The sequence below is a fragment of the Tachysurus vachellii genome, chromosome 26, assembly GCF_030014155.1.
Source record: "Tachysurus vachellii isolate PV-2020 chromosome 26, HZAU_Pvac_v1, whole genome shotgun sequence".
In the NCBI taxonomy this organism is placed as follows: domain Eukaryota; kingdom Metazoa; phylum Chordata; class Actinopteri; order Siluriformes; family Bagridae; genus Tachysurus; species Tachysurus vachellii.
The window spans coordinates 7,765,935-7,780,880 of NC_083485.1; the positions used below are offsets into that span (position 1 = coordinate 7,765,935).

General features: G+C 35.8%; 1 protein-coding gene and 1 non-coding gene across 5 annotated transcripts; both read right to left on the reverse strand.

Moving 5' to 3' along the window:
• Positions 1 to 10: 10 nt before the first annotated feature.
• dab2 (DAB adaptor protein 2) lies at positions 11 to 10,162 on the reverse strand. Of its 4 annotated transcripts, XM_060862923.1 has the most exons (16): positions 9,977 to 10,162; positions 7,188 to 7,455; positions 6,876 to 7,015; positions 6,586 to 6,684; positions 6,351 to 6,482; positions 5,542 to 5,625; positions 4,621 to 4,644; positions 4,477 to 4,527; positions 4,294 to 4,356; positions 4,137 to 4,175; positions 3,053 to 3,610; positions 2,279 to 2,396; positions 1,089 to 1,703; positions 808 to 1,010; positions 555 to 644; positions 11 to 401 (listed from the first exon to the last, which is right to left on the reverse strand). In XM_060862923.1, exons 2-15 carry the CDS (start codon positions 7,357 to 7,359, stop codon positions 582 to 584), a joined length of 2,361 nt encoding a protein of 786 aa, XP_060718906.1. In that variant the 5' UTR covers positions 7,360 to 7,455; positions 9,977 to 10,162; the 3' UTR covers positions 11 to 401; positions 555 to 581. The 4 variants fall into 4 exon arrangements, with proteins under 4 accessions (XP_060718906.1, XP_060718908.1, XP_060718909.1 ...); XM_060862925.1 differs by lacking the exons at positions 11 to 401; positions 4,137 to 4,175 and having other exon boundaries at positions 456 to 644; XM_060862926.1 differs by lacking the exons at positions 11 to 401; positions 3,053 to 3,610 and having other exon boundaries at positions 457 to 644; positions 9,977 to 10,161.
• LOC132841444 (small nucleolar RNA Z278) lies at positions 3,509 to 3,622 on the reverse strand. The gene has a single exon (XR_009647916.1). It is a non-coding gene; the product is annotated as a small nucleolar RNA Z278 (small nucleolar RNA).
• Positions 10,163 to 14,946: the final 4,784 nt, after the last annotated feature.

The following is a 14,946-nucleotide window of genomic DNA, read 5'->3' on the forward strand; positions in this document are numbered from 1 at the left end:
TGAAAATGTCCTTGGGTAGCAATTTTAATAACCCGACCTTAAAAAGGCATACATTCACAATAAATGCTTTAATTTTCAAAAGAAAGGAAACAAGTCAAGGCACCATTTCATGCTTTTTTTAATTCCAGACAAATTAGAGAATGGTCCAGTTTTTGAAATCCCTTAACATTGGTAGACCTATGCCATTTTACCACATTCCTTCATGTCCCACACAATTAGTATTAGAGTGATTGTTACACTGGGAAAAAGAGGCAGTCAATTTAATAAGGGATAAACAAACTTATTTTAATATAAAGAAGTGCTGGGTGCAAAACAATTTGACAGTGGAGTGTAGACTGGAAGAAGGGGTGCAAAACTGTTCTGCAGATGATTTCCCCCCAATTTTCTGCATAAAGAAGAAACTGAAATGGGGAAAATACAGGATAATTTAAAAAAAAAAAAAAAAAAAAAAAAAAAAAAAAAAAAAAAACCTAGTGAAAGCCTGAAGAGTGGAATGACTAGGGATTTATTGTGAGGTTATGCACTGATGTCAGAGAGTAACACGAGTTACATACCTCACCAGTGCATGATTTTTAGAAAATTTAGGCAAAAGGATTTCCTCCAAAAGGATCTACAAATGCATCAGCTTTTGCAGCTGGGCCAACCTGCAAAAGGAAAGATTACAATATTACACATCTAAATGAATAGCTGTCTTGTATCTTTGCCTAATGTGAAAACATTCTACTATTTGTCCAGGACTCATTAACACTGGTCAGGTTAACACCAAGTTAGATATGTGCTTGTTTGACAATACTGTAATCCATTTACTGTTGTTGGTGGTGCTAAAAAGCTGCTTCCGAAAGGGTCATCAAAAAAACCAGCTGCTGGTAAGGGATCTGGTCCTGATGGGTTTGGGGCAGGATTAGGCATGAAAGCAGCATCCAGGAGCACTCCTTCTGAGGAAGGGGTCAAGCTTAGAGCTGAAGCTGGGGTAGCAGTTGTAGAGGCCTGAAGTGCAGGTTTAGAAAGCTCTGAAAATAAAAAAAGATATTAAAGTGTAGATCTATCACATAGTTATACACAAGCCAAAATTATGTCCAGGTTATTACCAATGGATTTTGCAGAGAGTTGGTTAATGTCAAAGTCATCATGGTCAGCTGCTTCCTGGGCTACACCAACTTTGTTGGAAAAGTACTGTTCAAATGCACCGTTGGAGATTTGGCCTGCCAGACTACCACTTCCAGGTTTTGCCATCTGGAAGTTTTTGAACATATCCTTCCCGGTTTTCAGCTCCTTTCCACCAAGGGGGTCCAAAGCTGTGAAAGCATTTTTAACAGCAGGTATCTCTTCTTTTGTAGGGGGCGGTCGACGAGGCAAAGGAGGGACACCTGAAGATGTCTGCCCTGTTTTTAGCTCTCCAGGAGAAGCAATTATAGGAGGAAACCCACTGGGCTGAAAAGGGTTGGATAGGGTGGCAGACTGGGGCCAGGCCACTATGGTTGCTGGTTGGCCCCAAGCTTGAGTGGCAGCTGGAGTGCCAAATGAAGAGGACATTTGTTGTCCCCAGTGAGGTAATGGTGCTCCCCCAAATGTACAGGGCTGGGGAAGAGAATTTAGTGATGAACCTTGGACAGCAGACTGGATAGGAAACATGGACTGGGCTGGTTGAACCCATGGACCTGTTTTAGGAGCTTGAACAGATGGTGGTCCCAATGACCATGATGCTAAAATGCAGGAAGGGAACAATGTTTAAAAAACACATGGTTCTGAATAAGTATTAAATCTTTATTCACTGCACCATGGCAATATTTGTAGACAACGACAAAAACAGTAGCTCCTTTTTGCTGGCAATGTCCACTCGTCTCTTTCAGAGCAAACTGAAGTTATTACAAAATATTAACCTAAAAGTGAGTATTCCTTTCAGGATAGAAAATATCCCCATGCACAGGGCACAAGGAATGATTTAATGGGTACAAGTATTGGCATTCAGTGTCACCAGAAGAGATTTTGAACCAATATGCTAGAGAAAACACTCCACTACCAACATCTAAACATCAACTGTGTCAATATCTTTTGGAAGAATGGTGTTCAATCCTTCAGCACAATTCAGAGTCTCTATTCCAAGACTCAGCATAGAGGTTCTAGCAATTTGTAGTGACCAAACACCTTACCAAGTCAGAAATATCAAATCAATACACACCTTGATAGAGTCCACCTTAGTGTCATTTTTACAATAAACATGCATTCAGAGTATGAAAAACATTATACCTTGTTAGACTGACTAGAAGTGTTCACTAACCAAGAGCAGGGTTGAACAGATCTGCTGGAACAGAGGAGGCAGACTGAGCAGTGGATGGACCCTCACCCTGAGCTGGTGATGCAAATATATTGGCCCCAAACATTTCATTTCCAGGAGACTACAAAGGGGGAAAAACACCACTCACATGCAAATTATACATAGACAACAGATTTTTAAAATGTTGCAATTGTATTAAAAGATTTAGAGAGAGAAAAGAAAAAAAAATTATAAAAAAAAAAAAAATTATACATTACTACTGAGGCATACAAAGCAGACAGCTCCACTTTATGCGTACAGACAGCACATTACAACTACATTACACAGCACAACTGTGGTCATCAAAAAGCTCTTTAACCAGGAAGAGTAACAAATGTTCCAAACAAATTCAAACTAGTGTTGAAAAACTTAAAAATTGTAATCGGAAGCCCTTGCAACAGTTATCAGGAAAGAGTAAAATTTAAATTGGCAATATGTGCACACTAACACTTGCTTAAATAATTTACACCTAAGGAGAATTAAGCATAGCCAATCTACCTTCTAGCCTGTTTTTGCGGGTTGGGAGGATACACCAACAGACAGAAATAATAATTCTAACCAAGCTCAGGATCAAACAGGACCCGTGATGCTGCATTGCTACTGGACTGCATACATTTTCTTAAAATTAAAACCAAGTAGATATGGTAGGAAAAGAAGCCTACAGTTTGAATAAAAAGCTATGTAATGACCACAAACGCAACCCATCACCAGGTTAAAAAACACCCTTTAAGCATTCACCTTCAGTCTCCTCTGTACTCGGCCACACTTAGAGCTTGGTGGTGGGGGGCAAAGGGCCATCACCCCTCCATTTTGCACAATAGGTGGCATAGTTTCACTTTTACAGAGGAGTGGAAATTGAAACATAGGAAGCAAAGAGTTGCTGAGACCATTACACAGTGGTGAAGGGTTTTGGGGCAGATGGGGTATTGTTTGATTATTTAAGCTGGAAAAAGGGGGGGTCTGAAATGCAAGTGATTGTTTACTGCCTGTCTGTGGGTACTGGCTAGAAGTCAGGCCATTACAAATGTGACTGCTAGATGGAGAGTCACCACAATTGGATGACAGGGGAGAGACAGCAGAAATGGAGGAGTTACACTGGCCACTGTTTTGAGGAAAGGGGTCATTATCAAATGGGACTGGACTGGGACTAAAGAATGTATCTAATGTGGAAGAGAAAGGGGAATCACTGGGTGTGTTGCAAGGAACTGATGGATAAGAGATGAAAGGATTGTCTTTAAGGTGGTTCTGATTGGTGTCAATCACAGGAGCAAACTCCAGCAACAAAACACTGTCCAGCTAATTTTGAAGGAGGATAGGAGAATAGGAATACAGAAGATATGGTAAGAGTATGAAAAGTCCAGGAATAGAGAGAGAAATCAATGGTTAGTCTTCTATGCTTTAGTAATTGGTTAAGGTAAAATCAGATACTTTGCCCTGTGATGCAAAGTAAGAAACTAACTAATGGACTTCAAACGTTTTTATTTAAGTGGCCAGGACAGCAAAGTGAACAATCTTAAGATTCTTTTTTTGGAACCTTCCATCTAAATATACAGCATTTTCATAACTTAATCTTGTTCAGAAGTCTTTATATTCTTAAAGACAAAAGGATCAAAATGGCCAACAAGCCATTAATGTAGATTTCACCCATTCCTGTAGCACAAAAGCAAGCGTTTTCGAATGCTTCATTTTAGTACTAGCTGTTACAGTTTGCCACATGACTAAACGCTTATTAGGATTTGACTGGAAAGATAAAAATAATAGAACTTCTTGAAAGAAAATCTGTAAAAGCTGCAGATTATGCAATAATCAAGAAATGAGTTACCCCTGTGTGATTTGTCCAAGCATCTTGATCACAAAAAATCTGGAGACAGCAAAATGCAAGTACAAGCTCAAATCTGGTACATAGGTTTTATCAGTATTTTCAAGTATTGTAGTTATAAGCATAGAGTGAACCTTTTAGTGGAATAATCATATATTACCGTGGGAGAGTTGATATCGGGAGGTGTGGACATGTCCCCAAAAAGGTCCAACTGTTCCATTGTCTGTATGCAGAGACACAATGAATGCCTCATCCTTTTAAACAGACATTATTCAGTATATATATTTAAAAAAAAAAAAAAAAAAAAAAAAAATCCCTACTGTTGACAAATCAGAAATCTTACTTTTACTGTTGCCACCTGACCATCCAAACTGAGCAAAGTATCACTTCCATTCTTTAAACAGAAAAATTATAGTAGACAAATATGAATGTATACAGGAGGGTCGGAGGATAAATAAAGGAAAAATAATAATTAAATAAGACTTGCCTCAACCACAGTACTGGTATCATCCTAAAACAAAGAAAGAAAAATGTATTAACAAAGCTTTTAGTTTTTTTTAAAAAGGGAAAGAGATGCAAAAGGACGTGTTTTAATTTAAAGCACATTTAGCAAATAACCACTAGAGTGCAATATAGTCACAATGTTATTCAGCCAACGTTTTATTGTTTAAGACAGGCTATATTTTTATCGAACCTCATTCGTTGAAGAGCAATTACATGCACTTCTACTGTAAAAAGGGGGTCAGCAAATTCTACATTCGGCATGATCAAAAAAGCAAAAATGGAACACAAATCTGCTAATATCTTGGCTCAACAATCTGCATGGGGTCATATTTATGTGCTGAACAAAAGTCAAACCACCATGAATCAGGTGACTTCGCCATAAATTATACTAGGCCATCAAAGTCTCTGGATTAGTCAACATCTAAGCTGGCCCCTTGTAACATAGCAAGGTGTTATAGTTTCTAAAGTTAAAGAGCTAAATATTAAATAGATTTGCTTCATATCTATTTGCTTCAGCATGTTCATTTATTTATACATACAAGCCAAATCAAATGGATAATCTGAATGTAAAAATAGACAGTGTTTAGTTGTTTGTTCAAATGTATGGTGCATGGATATTAAAGGACATTTTTACATTGAATAAATGATGCAGTATGTGATTGAGAGAAGTCATTCACCATTGTAGAGCATTATAAATTTGCAAAGGGAAAAACAAGTCCTGTGCTACAAGCTACAATAATGTGGGTAGAAAAATATAACTAAAAAATAAATAAATAAGACACATGATTGCACAGTGTTACATGTAATGAAAAATATTATTTTCAAAATACTTGGGTATCAAATGCATTAAATAAAAACTTGCAGTTGAAATACACATTCCCTGCCAGCATTAGGAAGCGGTTACCTTCTGTGCAGCTTCAGCTTCTTTCTGCCTTGTGTTGAAAATCACCTGGAATAGATCTTTAAGATCAATGACTAGAGGTTGTGCCTGCAGGATTGTCAAAAAGAAAGAGTGTTACATGTTTTAATAAAAAAGGTGTAGTTTGGGAATTAAAAAAAAAAAAAAAAAAAAGTTTATTCCTGAACTAAATTGTAGGTAGATATTCAAGTAAGGAGATCTACAAGCTTAGTATCACCTTAGAATAATCTGTATATAAACCCATTGCACATTAGGCTCATCACATTTATATTTTAAATGCTGCTACAATTGTTTACACAAACAGTATACTGGTCAGCAAAGCTTTATGTAGCTCTCTTGTAAAGTATTGTCAGTTTGTACAGTCTTGTCAATAAGCTTTTTTTGTTTTTCAAAAACTCTTTAGCCCTTAATCCCATGCTGTCTGATGTAGCACCAGGGTCCTTGAGAAATGTTTAATTTAATGCATTTTGCAGAAGCTATGCATGGCTGACATGACACGAAAAGCCTCTTGAATTGACTAAATAACAGCTGTGGACTTTTTTCTAAAAACCAAATATCATACTGGAATACAGCATTTTAACCAAGCCACACATTATCCACAGCCTAATGCTGGCATTCGGGAAAATGTGGTTTCTATTCCATGCCAAATATGTCGTACAATTTAAAAACCACATAAAGTCCATTTGAGTTTGTCAAACGTGGTTTTACCAAGTGTGCAACTTTTACATGTTCCTAAACTGCTAGAAAATATCCAAAATAAATAAATAGCATAGGGTCCATGAGCCAGCAGAAACCTGCTGAGTTGTCTTAATGGCAAAGAACTGATGTTGGCCCTCTGCCCCACACACATATCCAAACGCTCGATTATCCGTGATGTCACGAGCAATAAAGGAGATCTTATTCACTGCATGCTCATGTTCAATCACCTGCAGGTGGAAAAATTAAATATGAAGAGTCACATAAAATGCATTTGTGGATATCAGGATATTGGAAACAAATGACCAAGAAAACCATGATTGTGTGTCTTACACCAGTCTTTTCATCAATTATTTTAATTCCATCTAGAGAGATGTTCACCCAGATTCTTTGCTTGTGTTTGCCTTGGGAACGAGCAGCTACGGCCATGCCCTACAGAACACGCACACACACTTAAACTACAATACCACAGAAGTGCTACTGTAGATATAGCAGTTACAATGTTTATTAAATTAAAAAGGTTCAATTCAATACTGAGCTGGAAAATTGTTGGCTTTGAGATGCATCTCAATTTTAAAATTAAACCACAAGAACTTTTGACAGCAGCCATTTTGGATCTGTACCTTTAGTTTCATCATGGAGTCCTGACTCATTTTGTCCCCTCGAGCTTCAGGCACATCATCAATGCCAATCAGTTTAGCTTTATATCGAACACCATCCCCTTGAAACCTGGCCAGCAGGTACTCATCCGTCCTCTCTGGAGCTGAAGGAAAGGGGGAGAGAAAAAGAAAAAAAAAACGGACGTGGGAATGACCTCCTGAAACTTTTAGGGTGAGAAGGCAGTAATCTAGACATGGACCTCCATTACACAGAGAACTTTAGAAATTTTTGAAAAGCTGAAGATACTCTTGCCTGATATAAAAATAAATCCATACCTTTCTTTTTCTCTCTTGAGAAAAATTTGCTTGCGGTTGGTGTTGAAACTGCAGTTGTAGCTGTAGGGTGTTCAGTTACAACTGTGTTGGTCTCAGTGGAAACAACAGGCAGTACAGGGTCAGCAGTGGGTCCTGCAGGGGCTACAGGCACAGGCTGTACTTCTGTTGACATGGTAGGAGCACTTTGGGGCAGGAAGAAAAGGACCTCAAAACAAGCAAACACCTGCAGTTACACTATTCAGCAACCACACATCCTCAACACTGGGCTCTAGGAGAAGGGAAAAGTGTAAAAAAAAGTGTGAAAAGAACAATGCTATAGGAATGACAAATGTTAGATTTATTTTGCACTTTCACATTGACCGGAAATGTCAGTGTTGTCTAATTTTCCACTTGAATAGAGAACAAAAAGTCTTTTTGTAGCACTTAGCATTGGGACTTGTGCAAGTACGAGAATAAACTTGGGTGGTTCATGCGCTTAATTCTAGAGTCAGCAAGAAAACGTTTCCTGCCTTTTTGGCAAAGGAAGAAAAACAAACAATTACAGATTAGAAGAATAGATATATGGAAAAAGCTGACAGACTCCCCCTTGACCAGACACCCAAAGACCTCTTACAAAACAGCTAAATTACAACAGCCTTCCACAGAAGTTCGACAAAGGATCAACATACAGAGTCCGTTTAAATATCGATTTAGTCGGTACTTTTCTGAAATACATTGAGCCACGTGAAGATGAAATATTCATTTATCAAATCTCTTTAAAGTTTTCCAGTTACATAAATAACGATACCCTAGTCTGTTGAAGCATGTAAGGCTTAGCAATGCATGTAATGTTAAATACATCCAACTTAGCAATGGTGTTAAGAAGGAGGGGGAAAAAAATCCTACCTTTAGATGATGTGCTTGGCTGTTCAGTATACCGAGAAGTGTTAAGAATTTTATGGTCAAAGTTTGGCCATGTTCAAAGGTTAACCAATCATATTCCAAGTGCTTGTCTCATGATTCTTAGCCTCATCAGAATTAGTATATTGATAGTCAATAGCTAATAACACTTTGCATTCACATTTACCACCATCTTCCGATCAGACCTCTACATTTGGGATTTGTACCCAAGTGCAGATAAATTGCAATTGAGGCATGTACATCAGCTTATCATTAAAGACAACACAAGGAGCAAGCAAGCAATAACAGGTGAACTCATAAAATCACAACCAGATCTAACACTACCTGAACATGTCTAAATCTTGTGATGTTCATTTGCTGTGGTTTTAACATTAACCCAAGTTTCTGTTCAATCACACGAGCATCATCATTCTTCAGGGTCATGCTAGCTAGGGAATTTATGTTAACATTAACTTCTGGGGAAAAAAAAGCAGGAGACAATAACTCTGTACAAATCATAGCTTGTCATTATTAAGGGAAAAAACAAGATTACAAAATTACCTGTTAACACAATAGTGCTAATTGCATACAGGACCCTTGTTATTGGTCAGGCACAAGAACATACTTGAAACATCAGAACATTAATTTTTAGAACATTAGAAGATTTAGAGAAGTAACAAGCATGAGGTTACAATATGTGCTACTTCAATACTCATTTAATGTGCATGAACTTGCCACAACTGATGTTAGCAACCATACCTTTAACATTATGTTCTTCTGGGAGGAACCTAAAGGTCTCTAAAGCACAAAAGGTCACATGTAGTGTCATGGAAATAAAGTACCCTATATTTATTGTGCTGCACAGATTTTACCTGAAGTGTAGTTCATAAACTTGTATTACTACTTGTACTTTAGTCATGAAATGTTATGCACAACATTTTATCCCACTATAATCATGTACAATATATTGATAGAGCAATAATCTATCTACAAGGTGGCATCAAAAAAGATCTGTGCGCATTTGTCTTGGCTTGTCCTTCTGGCTGTTCAGTAACAAAAGATAAATGATACCAGTTGCAGTTCCTTAAATTGCAGCAGTCAGCATAGGTTTAAGGTGCTCATAAATCCACCCCACAGTTCTGCATCAGTACACTAAATAGAAATGTTTACCTAAAATGGTTAAATGTTAACCAATTTATGCTGCATCTAAACACTAAAAATAAACTAGGAAGATGATCGTTTGATAAACTGAGAAGCCAATAAACCAGACTAATTAACAAAATCAGTCAAATTTGATCAAAAGGTTACTAATTAACCTAAGTAACTAAGGTTACACAGTAATATATTACTGTGGATGATACTATTTTTCATTGCATACTAGTTTACACCATCCCCTATTATTACTCCTAAATTCCAATTCTTTATTTTAACATTAATTAATAAGCATTACTAAGCTATTGAGTGGAGTCAGGTGTGTGCCAACAGGAAGATACTACATGCAAAAGTACAAAATGAAATAAATAAAATAAATAAATAAATAAAAAACCAGGGTGGAGATACACTGAGAAAAAGATGACAATTTCAGAAAGTAAAAATGCATTAAAAATAAATAAATAAAAATTCATGTGACTCATTTAGTGTCTAAGCATTCAAGGTTCCTTAAAATTAGCAGTGTTGAAATTTATGGCATTGCAAAAGTTTAGGGCATTACACACACACAATAATTATATATATGTATATGTATATGTGTATATATATATATATATATATATATATATATATATATATATATATACACATATACATATACATATACATACACACACACACATACATATACACATATACACACACACACACCCCAAAGTTTCCTAAATTTCGAAATAACAATGGTTTATAATAAGAAATACCTGTTTAGTTTTAGTTGCCGACTTCCATATAAAAATGATGTTAAAGTGACTGCAACACAGACCAAGATTGAATATTGCTAGTTTGAGGTTTAAAATTTCCAAAGGACCACCTTGCACAGGCCTGGACGCCTTACTCAATTGATCCACAGTTCTTGATTCACTAATTTGAAGAGTCGATTCCGCTCCCCCAGGTGTCGCACTTATAGGGCTGCGACAGGGCTGTCTACTGGGTTGCCAGATTCGGCTTAAATGTATCGGTTCCATAACAAATTAATGGATATTGCGGGATGAAAAAAGTACAAAACAAGTGTATTCTACAATCGTATCTGACCCTGTCAGTGCGAAATTGTCCAAACATTCTGCTTGTGACCAAATGATATACAACTCAGAAGACCCATAATGTATTTTTGTCAAAATTAATGATCACAAGGTAACTTTTACTACTTTGGAAGGTCATTGATGTGCATCTACCAAGTATTTATAGTCATATCTAAAAGGCTGGAACTATTTTTTTTCTTCTTCTTCTTCAAACTAAGGATCAAATATATCTTTGACTAAAAATCTATATTTGTGTATAAGTTAACCTAAGCAAGTTAGGTTTTGGATATTTATTCTGAGTTATTAATTAATATTTTAAGTCTAATTGATAAAAAAAAAATGGGAAGAAATAAAACATTTACAGTCATTTTTTCATTGTGGGTGAAAAAAAATTCTCTTATTCTCTCTGTGTTCTGTCCATCCTTCCTATCCTTCCTTAATTTCTGCTGACCATGCTGACCCTAGCTTTCAGGGGAGGGGCCTGGAAATGCCACAATTGATAAAGATAGAATTAACTAGATAAATATACATATTATGTAGCTTTTAGTGAAATTCATGATTTAACCATGGGGAATTAAACTGTAAGATAAATAAAAACAGCATTGGCAGTGGATTTTGTATGGTTTCTATTCATCTAGGACATAGGTCACTAACAGGCGGACCGCGGTCCGGGTCCGGACCCAGAAGCTGCCCAATCCGGACCCGGACCTACAGCCAAAACAAAAGGTTATGATTTAAAACTTGACGAAGCGCTTCTATTTTAACCGGCGCAGCTTTTGTAGTCTTTACGGTAAAGGTAGTGGAAACGCACAGACCAATCAAGTAAGAAAGATAGCGATACATGTAGAAAACAAAGGGAGAGAAACAGACGAGTGAGACGGAGAAAGGGAGAAAAACAGACGAGTGAGACGGAGAAAGGGAGAGAAACAGACGAGTGAGACGGAGAAAGGGAGAGAAACAGACGAGTGAGACGGAGAAAGGGAGAGAAACAGACGAGTGAGACGGAGAAAGGGAGAGAAACAGACGAGTGAGACGGAGACTGATTTCTGTTCACACGTCCCACTTCACCAGTGTGTCTCATATTAAAAGTGTCAATGTGAAACGCCATTATGAGACAAAACATAAAGGTTTTGAACAAACCTATCCACTGAAATCTGAAGACAGCGTCCCTGAGACAGCTTTCCCAGGTCTGAGGGAAGTAGCCTTATACATCCTGACCATGTTTGGCTCTACATACAACTGAGAGGCAGCTTTCTCTACAATGAACATAATCCAAACTAAATATGGTTAATATATTAAATAAATATATATCACATTAACTAGTTAGACATTATGATCTTCCGGACCTTTGCTTCAAGAAATTTTCTCTTACTGGACCTCTTTACATTTTAGTTGAATGCCTCTGATCTAGGAACTAATTGTTGAATTTGCATTGTTTGAATTTAATCTAAGTCTTTAAAACTTGTATTGGACTTTATTATATTATGATATGCAGTTAGTACACTTTGTTTCTATGGAAAAACTTTATGTGAAGTCAAATCAATCAAACTGCAATTTAAATACCTGACAGACTTAACAACTGAAAAAACCCACTTGCACTTTCTTGCCTTACAACACCATTAACTGCAGATATACAAAGTGCCTCCAGTTAAAGAGTGGGTAACTGTTTGCATGGTGAAATTCATGAAAAAAGAGTCTTGAACCTAAATATAATATCTTAAAGTAGTTACAAATAGCTGCAGATTAACAAACATGATGTAAAAAATCCCCTCAAAATGCATATAAATCAAAGGGTCATGTGAAGATGAGAACAGAGCAGTGTCTAAAGAGCATTCCTAAAAATGCAAAAACAGGAAACTGTTCCAGGGCAGCTTGTTTCCCTTCACATTTCCTGAGGGGAAGTTTCTTAAATCAAAAAGTGTGGTCCTCAGCACATGGGAGATGTATAAATGACAGGATCTATGTTGTCAGGCCTCAGCTAGAGCAGACCAATCCTCTTCTTTGACCTCGATATTCTATTGTGTCAGAGTCATTTTGTTTGGCTGCAGTTCTACTTGAAATTCCTACTTGAGTGCTGACCTTGCAGAAATGAAGTCCCGGTGAGGGCAGCATTTTTTTTTTTTTTTGCAATTTTTTTTTCTGATCTGTTGCTGTTATACCTTTCATTTGGATGTTATGTTGCACTGAGTAAATACACCTAGATAAAACAAAAGTGGTGTCCTACTTCATTTTAACAAAATGTGATTATTTTAAAAGAGGTTATTATTTTCTATTTCCACTGTATGTAGCCACATTACTCTTGTACCAGATCTGAGGATCTGTATAGCCTCTTATCTTTATATATATATATATATATATATATATATATATATATATATATATATATATATATATATATATATTTATATATATATATATATATATACGTATATATATATATATATATATATATACGTATATATATATATATATACGTATATATATAAACATATATATACATATATATATATATATATATGTATATATATATATCACTGATTCTTGAGATAAGGGACAAAAGTACTTTTCAAAAGTGACAAACAAAAAATCGATACTACATTAATTTGAACTGGATATCTTCATAAAACATGGGTCTCATCTATCATACCATGAAAAGGAACAGGTTTTTTATTCAACCACTTTTTATAAAAATGTACATTTACTCTCTTAGTAAGTTGACATTTGTCAACTCCATCTGACACATGAAAATATGTTTTTTGTGTGTTTGATCAATTCAACAACACTGTAAAGTCTTTAAGTGTGTAGAAATGGTGTGCCTTAGCAAGGTTAAGTGATAAATTGTATTGTATACACTTTTAATATTATTTTACATTGTTTTGGAATTAGCCATTTTAAATTACCTTCATTTACTGATTTTTTCATTTTTAATATATACAATCAATGGTTTTGTGCACACAAGACACTGATGCATGTAGATAAGTTGGTGTTTTAATGTATGAACACACTCAGTTGAACTAAAGAAACATACATTTTTTAATAAAAATAAAAAATCTTCATCTTACGGTGTTGACACACAACTAACGGTGTTGACACACAACTAACGGTGTTGACAAACTAATCGAGAATTAAACCGATTAAAGATATTTACCTAGTTTTAACATGGAAATGAGAATCAAGGGAAAGGGTATCAAACTTCAAACAAAGAGTACCTGGTGACAGGATCTTTAAGGCACACATGAAAATGTCAAAATGTTCCTGGTATCAAAAGAAAAACGCAAATGTATCTGGAGCTCCTCTGTTGCTCATCTATATTCAAACTAAACTGTAAATCTAACAACTGATTTGAAAGAGGACACAATAAGCTGAGATCTAACTAAGAAAAGTATGTAATAGTGTTAATAGTGTACAAATGTTGAAGTGTAACAGGATCCAGAATTCTCCCCATGCATTTCCTGACTACTTCCAAAGACTCACTGAAAAAGAATCAGACTCATAATGTCAGTGTTTCTGTAAATCTAAATTGGTTGAAATGTCTGTTGTAATTCCATCTATACTTTAACACAGGGATTCTTGGTCCTAATTCTCCTACTTGTTTTACTTTTTTGTTTTGGACCCTGTCCTTCCATCTTTGTCTCTTCTTTTCTATCTGGTCTCTTCTGCTTTCTGGGTCACTGTTAATTCTTCCTCTCCTTTTTCTCTGGTACTCTCTGTTTCTTTTTCTTTGCTCCTCCACTGACAGTTTTGGTCTAGCCATGAGCCACAGTAGAGATAAGATACGAGTTAAGATATTTGAAATATATTAAGATATTTTAAGTCAATCAACATGTATACTTAGATCATAATATCATGTTATGTAATTGTTATACACTACCATTCAAAAGTTTAGGGTCACTCACTTGTTCTTTATTTATATTTTTTTCCATATTACAGATAAATAATAAACTCGTCCAAACTACGGCATAACACAAATGTAACTGTGAGAATTATATTGGTGACTAAAAGCATCCAAAATAAATCAAAACTCTGTTATATTTTATCATCTGAAGTGCAGTCACCCTTTGCCTAGAAATTGCAAAACCGTACGCGTGTCATTTTTTCAAGAAGCTTCTTAAATTTTCAATTTAGGATGAATTTCAAAGAGTATAGAAGGAGTTCATATTTAATCTGGGCTCTTATTGGCTGTGTTTCTTCAATATTCAGTGTAAGTCATCTATTTCAAAAATAATGTTTTAAAATAAAATTTTAGTTTTCTAATAACAGAAATTAATCTGTTTGGCACAGGTATATTTTTGTCTACAAAAGTAATTTCAAGCATTACTTAATAAGTATTTGGGAGCACTTTTCAACTCCGTCAGCTTACATGTCAACACCGTCAGACAAAATATCTGACAGAGTTGACATCTGACGGAGTTGACAAAACAACATGTTTTTTCAACTTAATCATGTTTAATGAATGGTAGTTATTTTGATTTTCCTCAGTGGTCAGCTGCCACTAAACTAAACCAAAATACCAACTTTTATTTCAAAATTCTTGATTAAAATCATCTCTACTTTGAAGACAGTGTTGACACATAAAAGCTGTGACCACAGGGATTTCAACTTGTTTGCTGTACAGTATATTTAAAAAAATGTAAAACTTACGAGGCCATGTG

Bases quoted from the DNA above. Each gene is read 5' to 3' on its own strand.
- dab2 (XM_060862923.1), bottom strand. From the start codon at position 7,359: ATGTCAACAGAAGTACAGCCTGTGCCTGTAGCCCCTGCAGGACCCACT. The intron at 4,357-4,476 runs GTAAGATTTCTG...CTCTGCATACAG, and splicing joins GTCAGGTGGCAACAGTAAAA to ACAATGGAACAGTTGGACCT. The intron at 4,176-4,293 runs GTAATATATGAT...TGCTGTCTCCAG, and splicing joins CCGATATCAACTCTCCCACG to ATTTTTTGTGATCAAGATGC.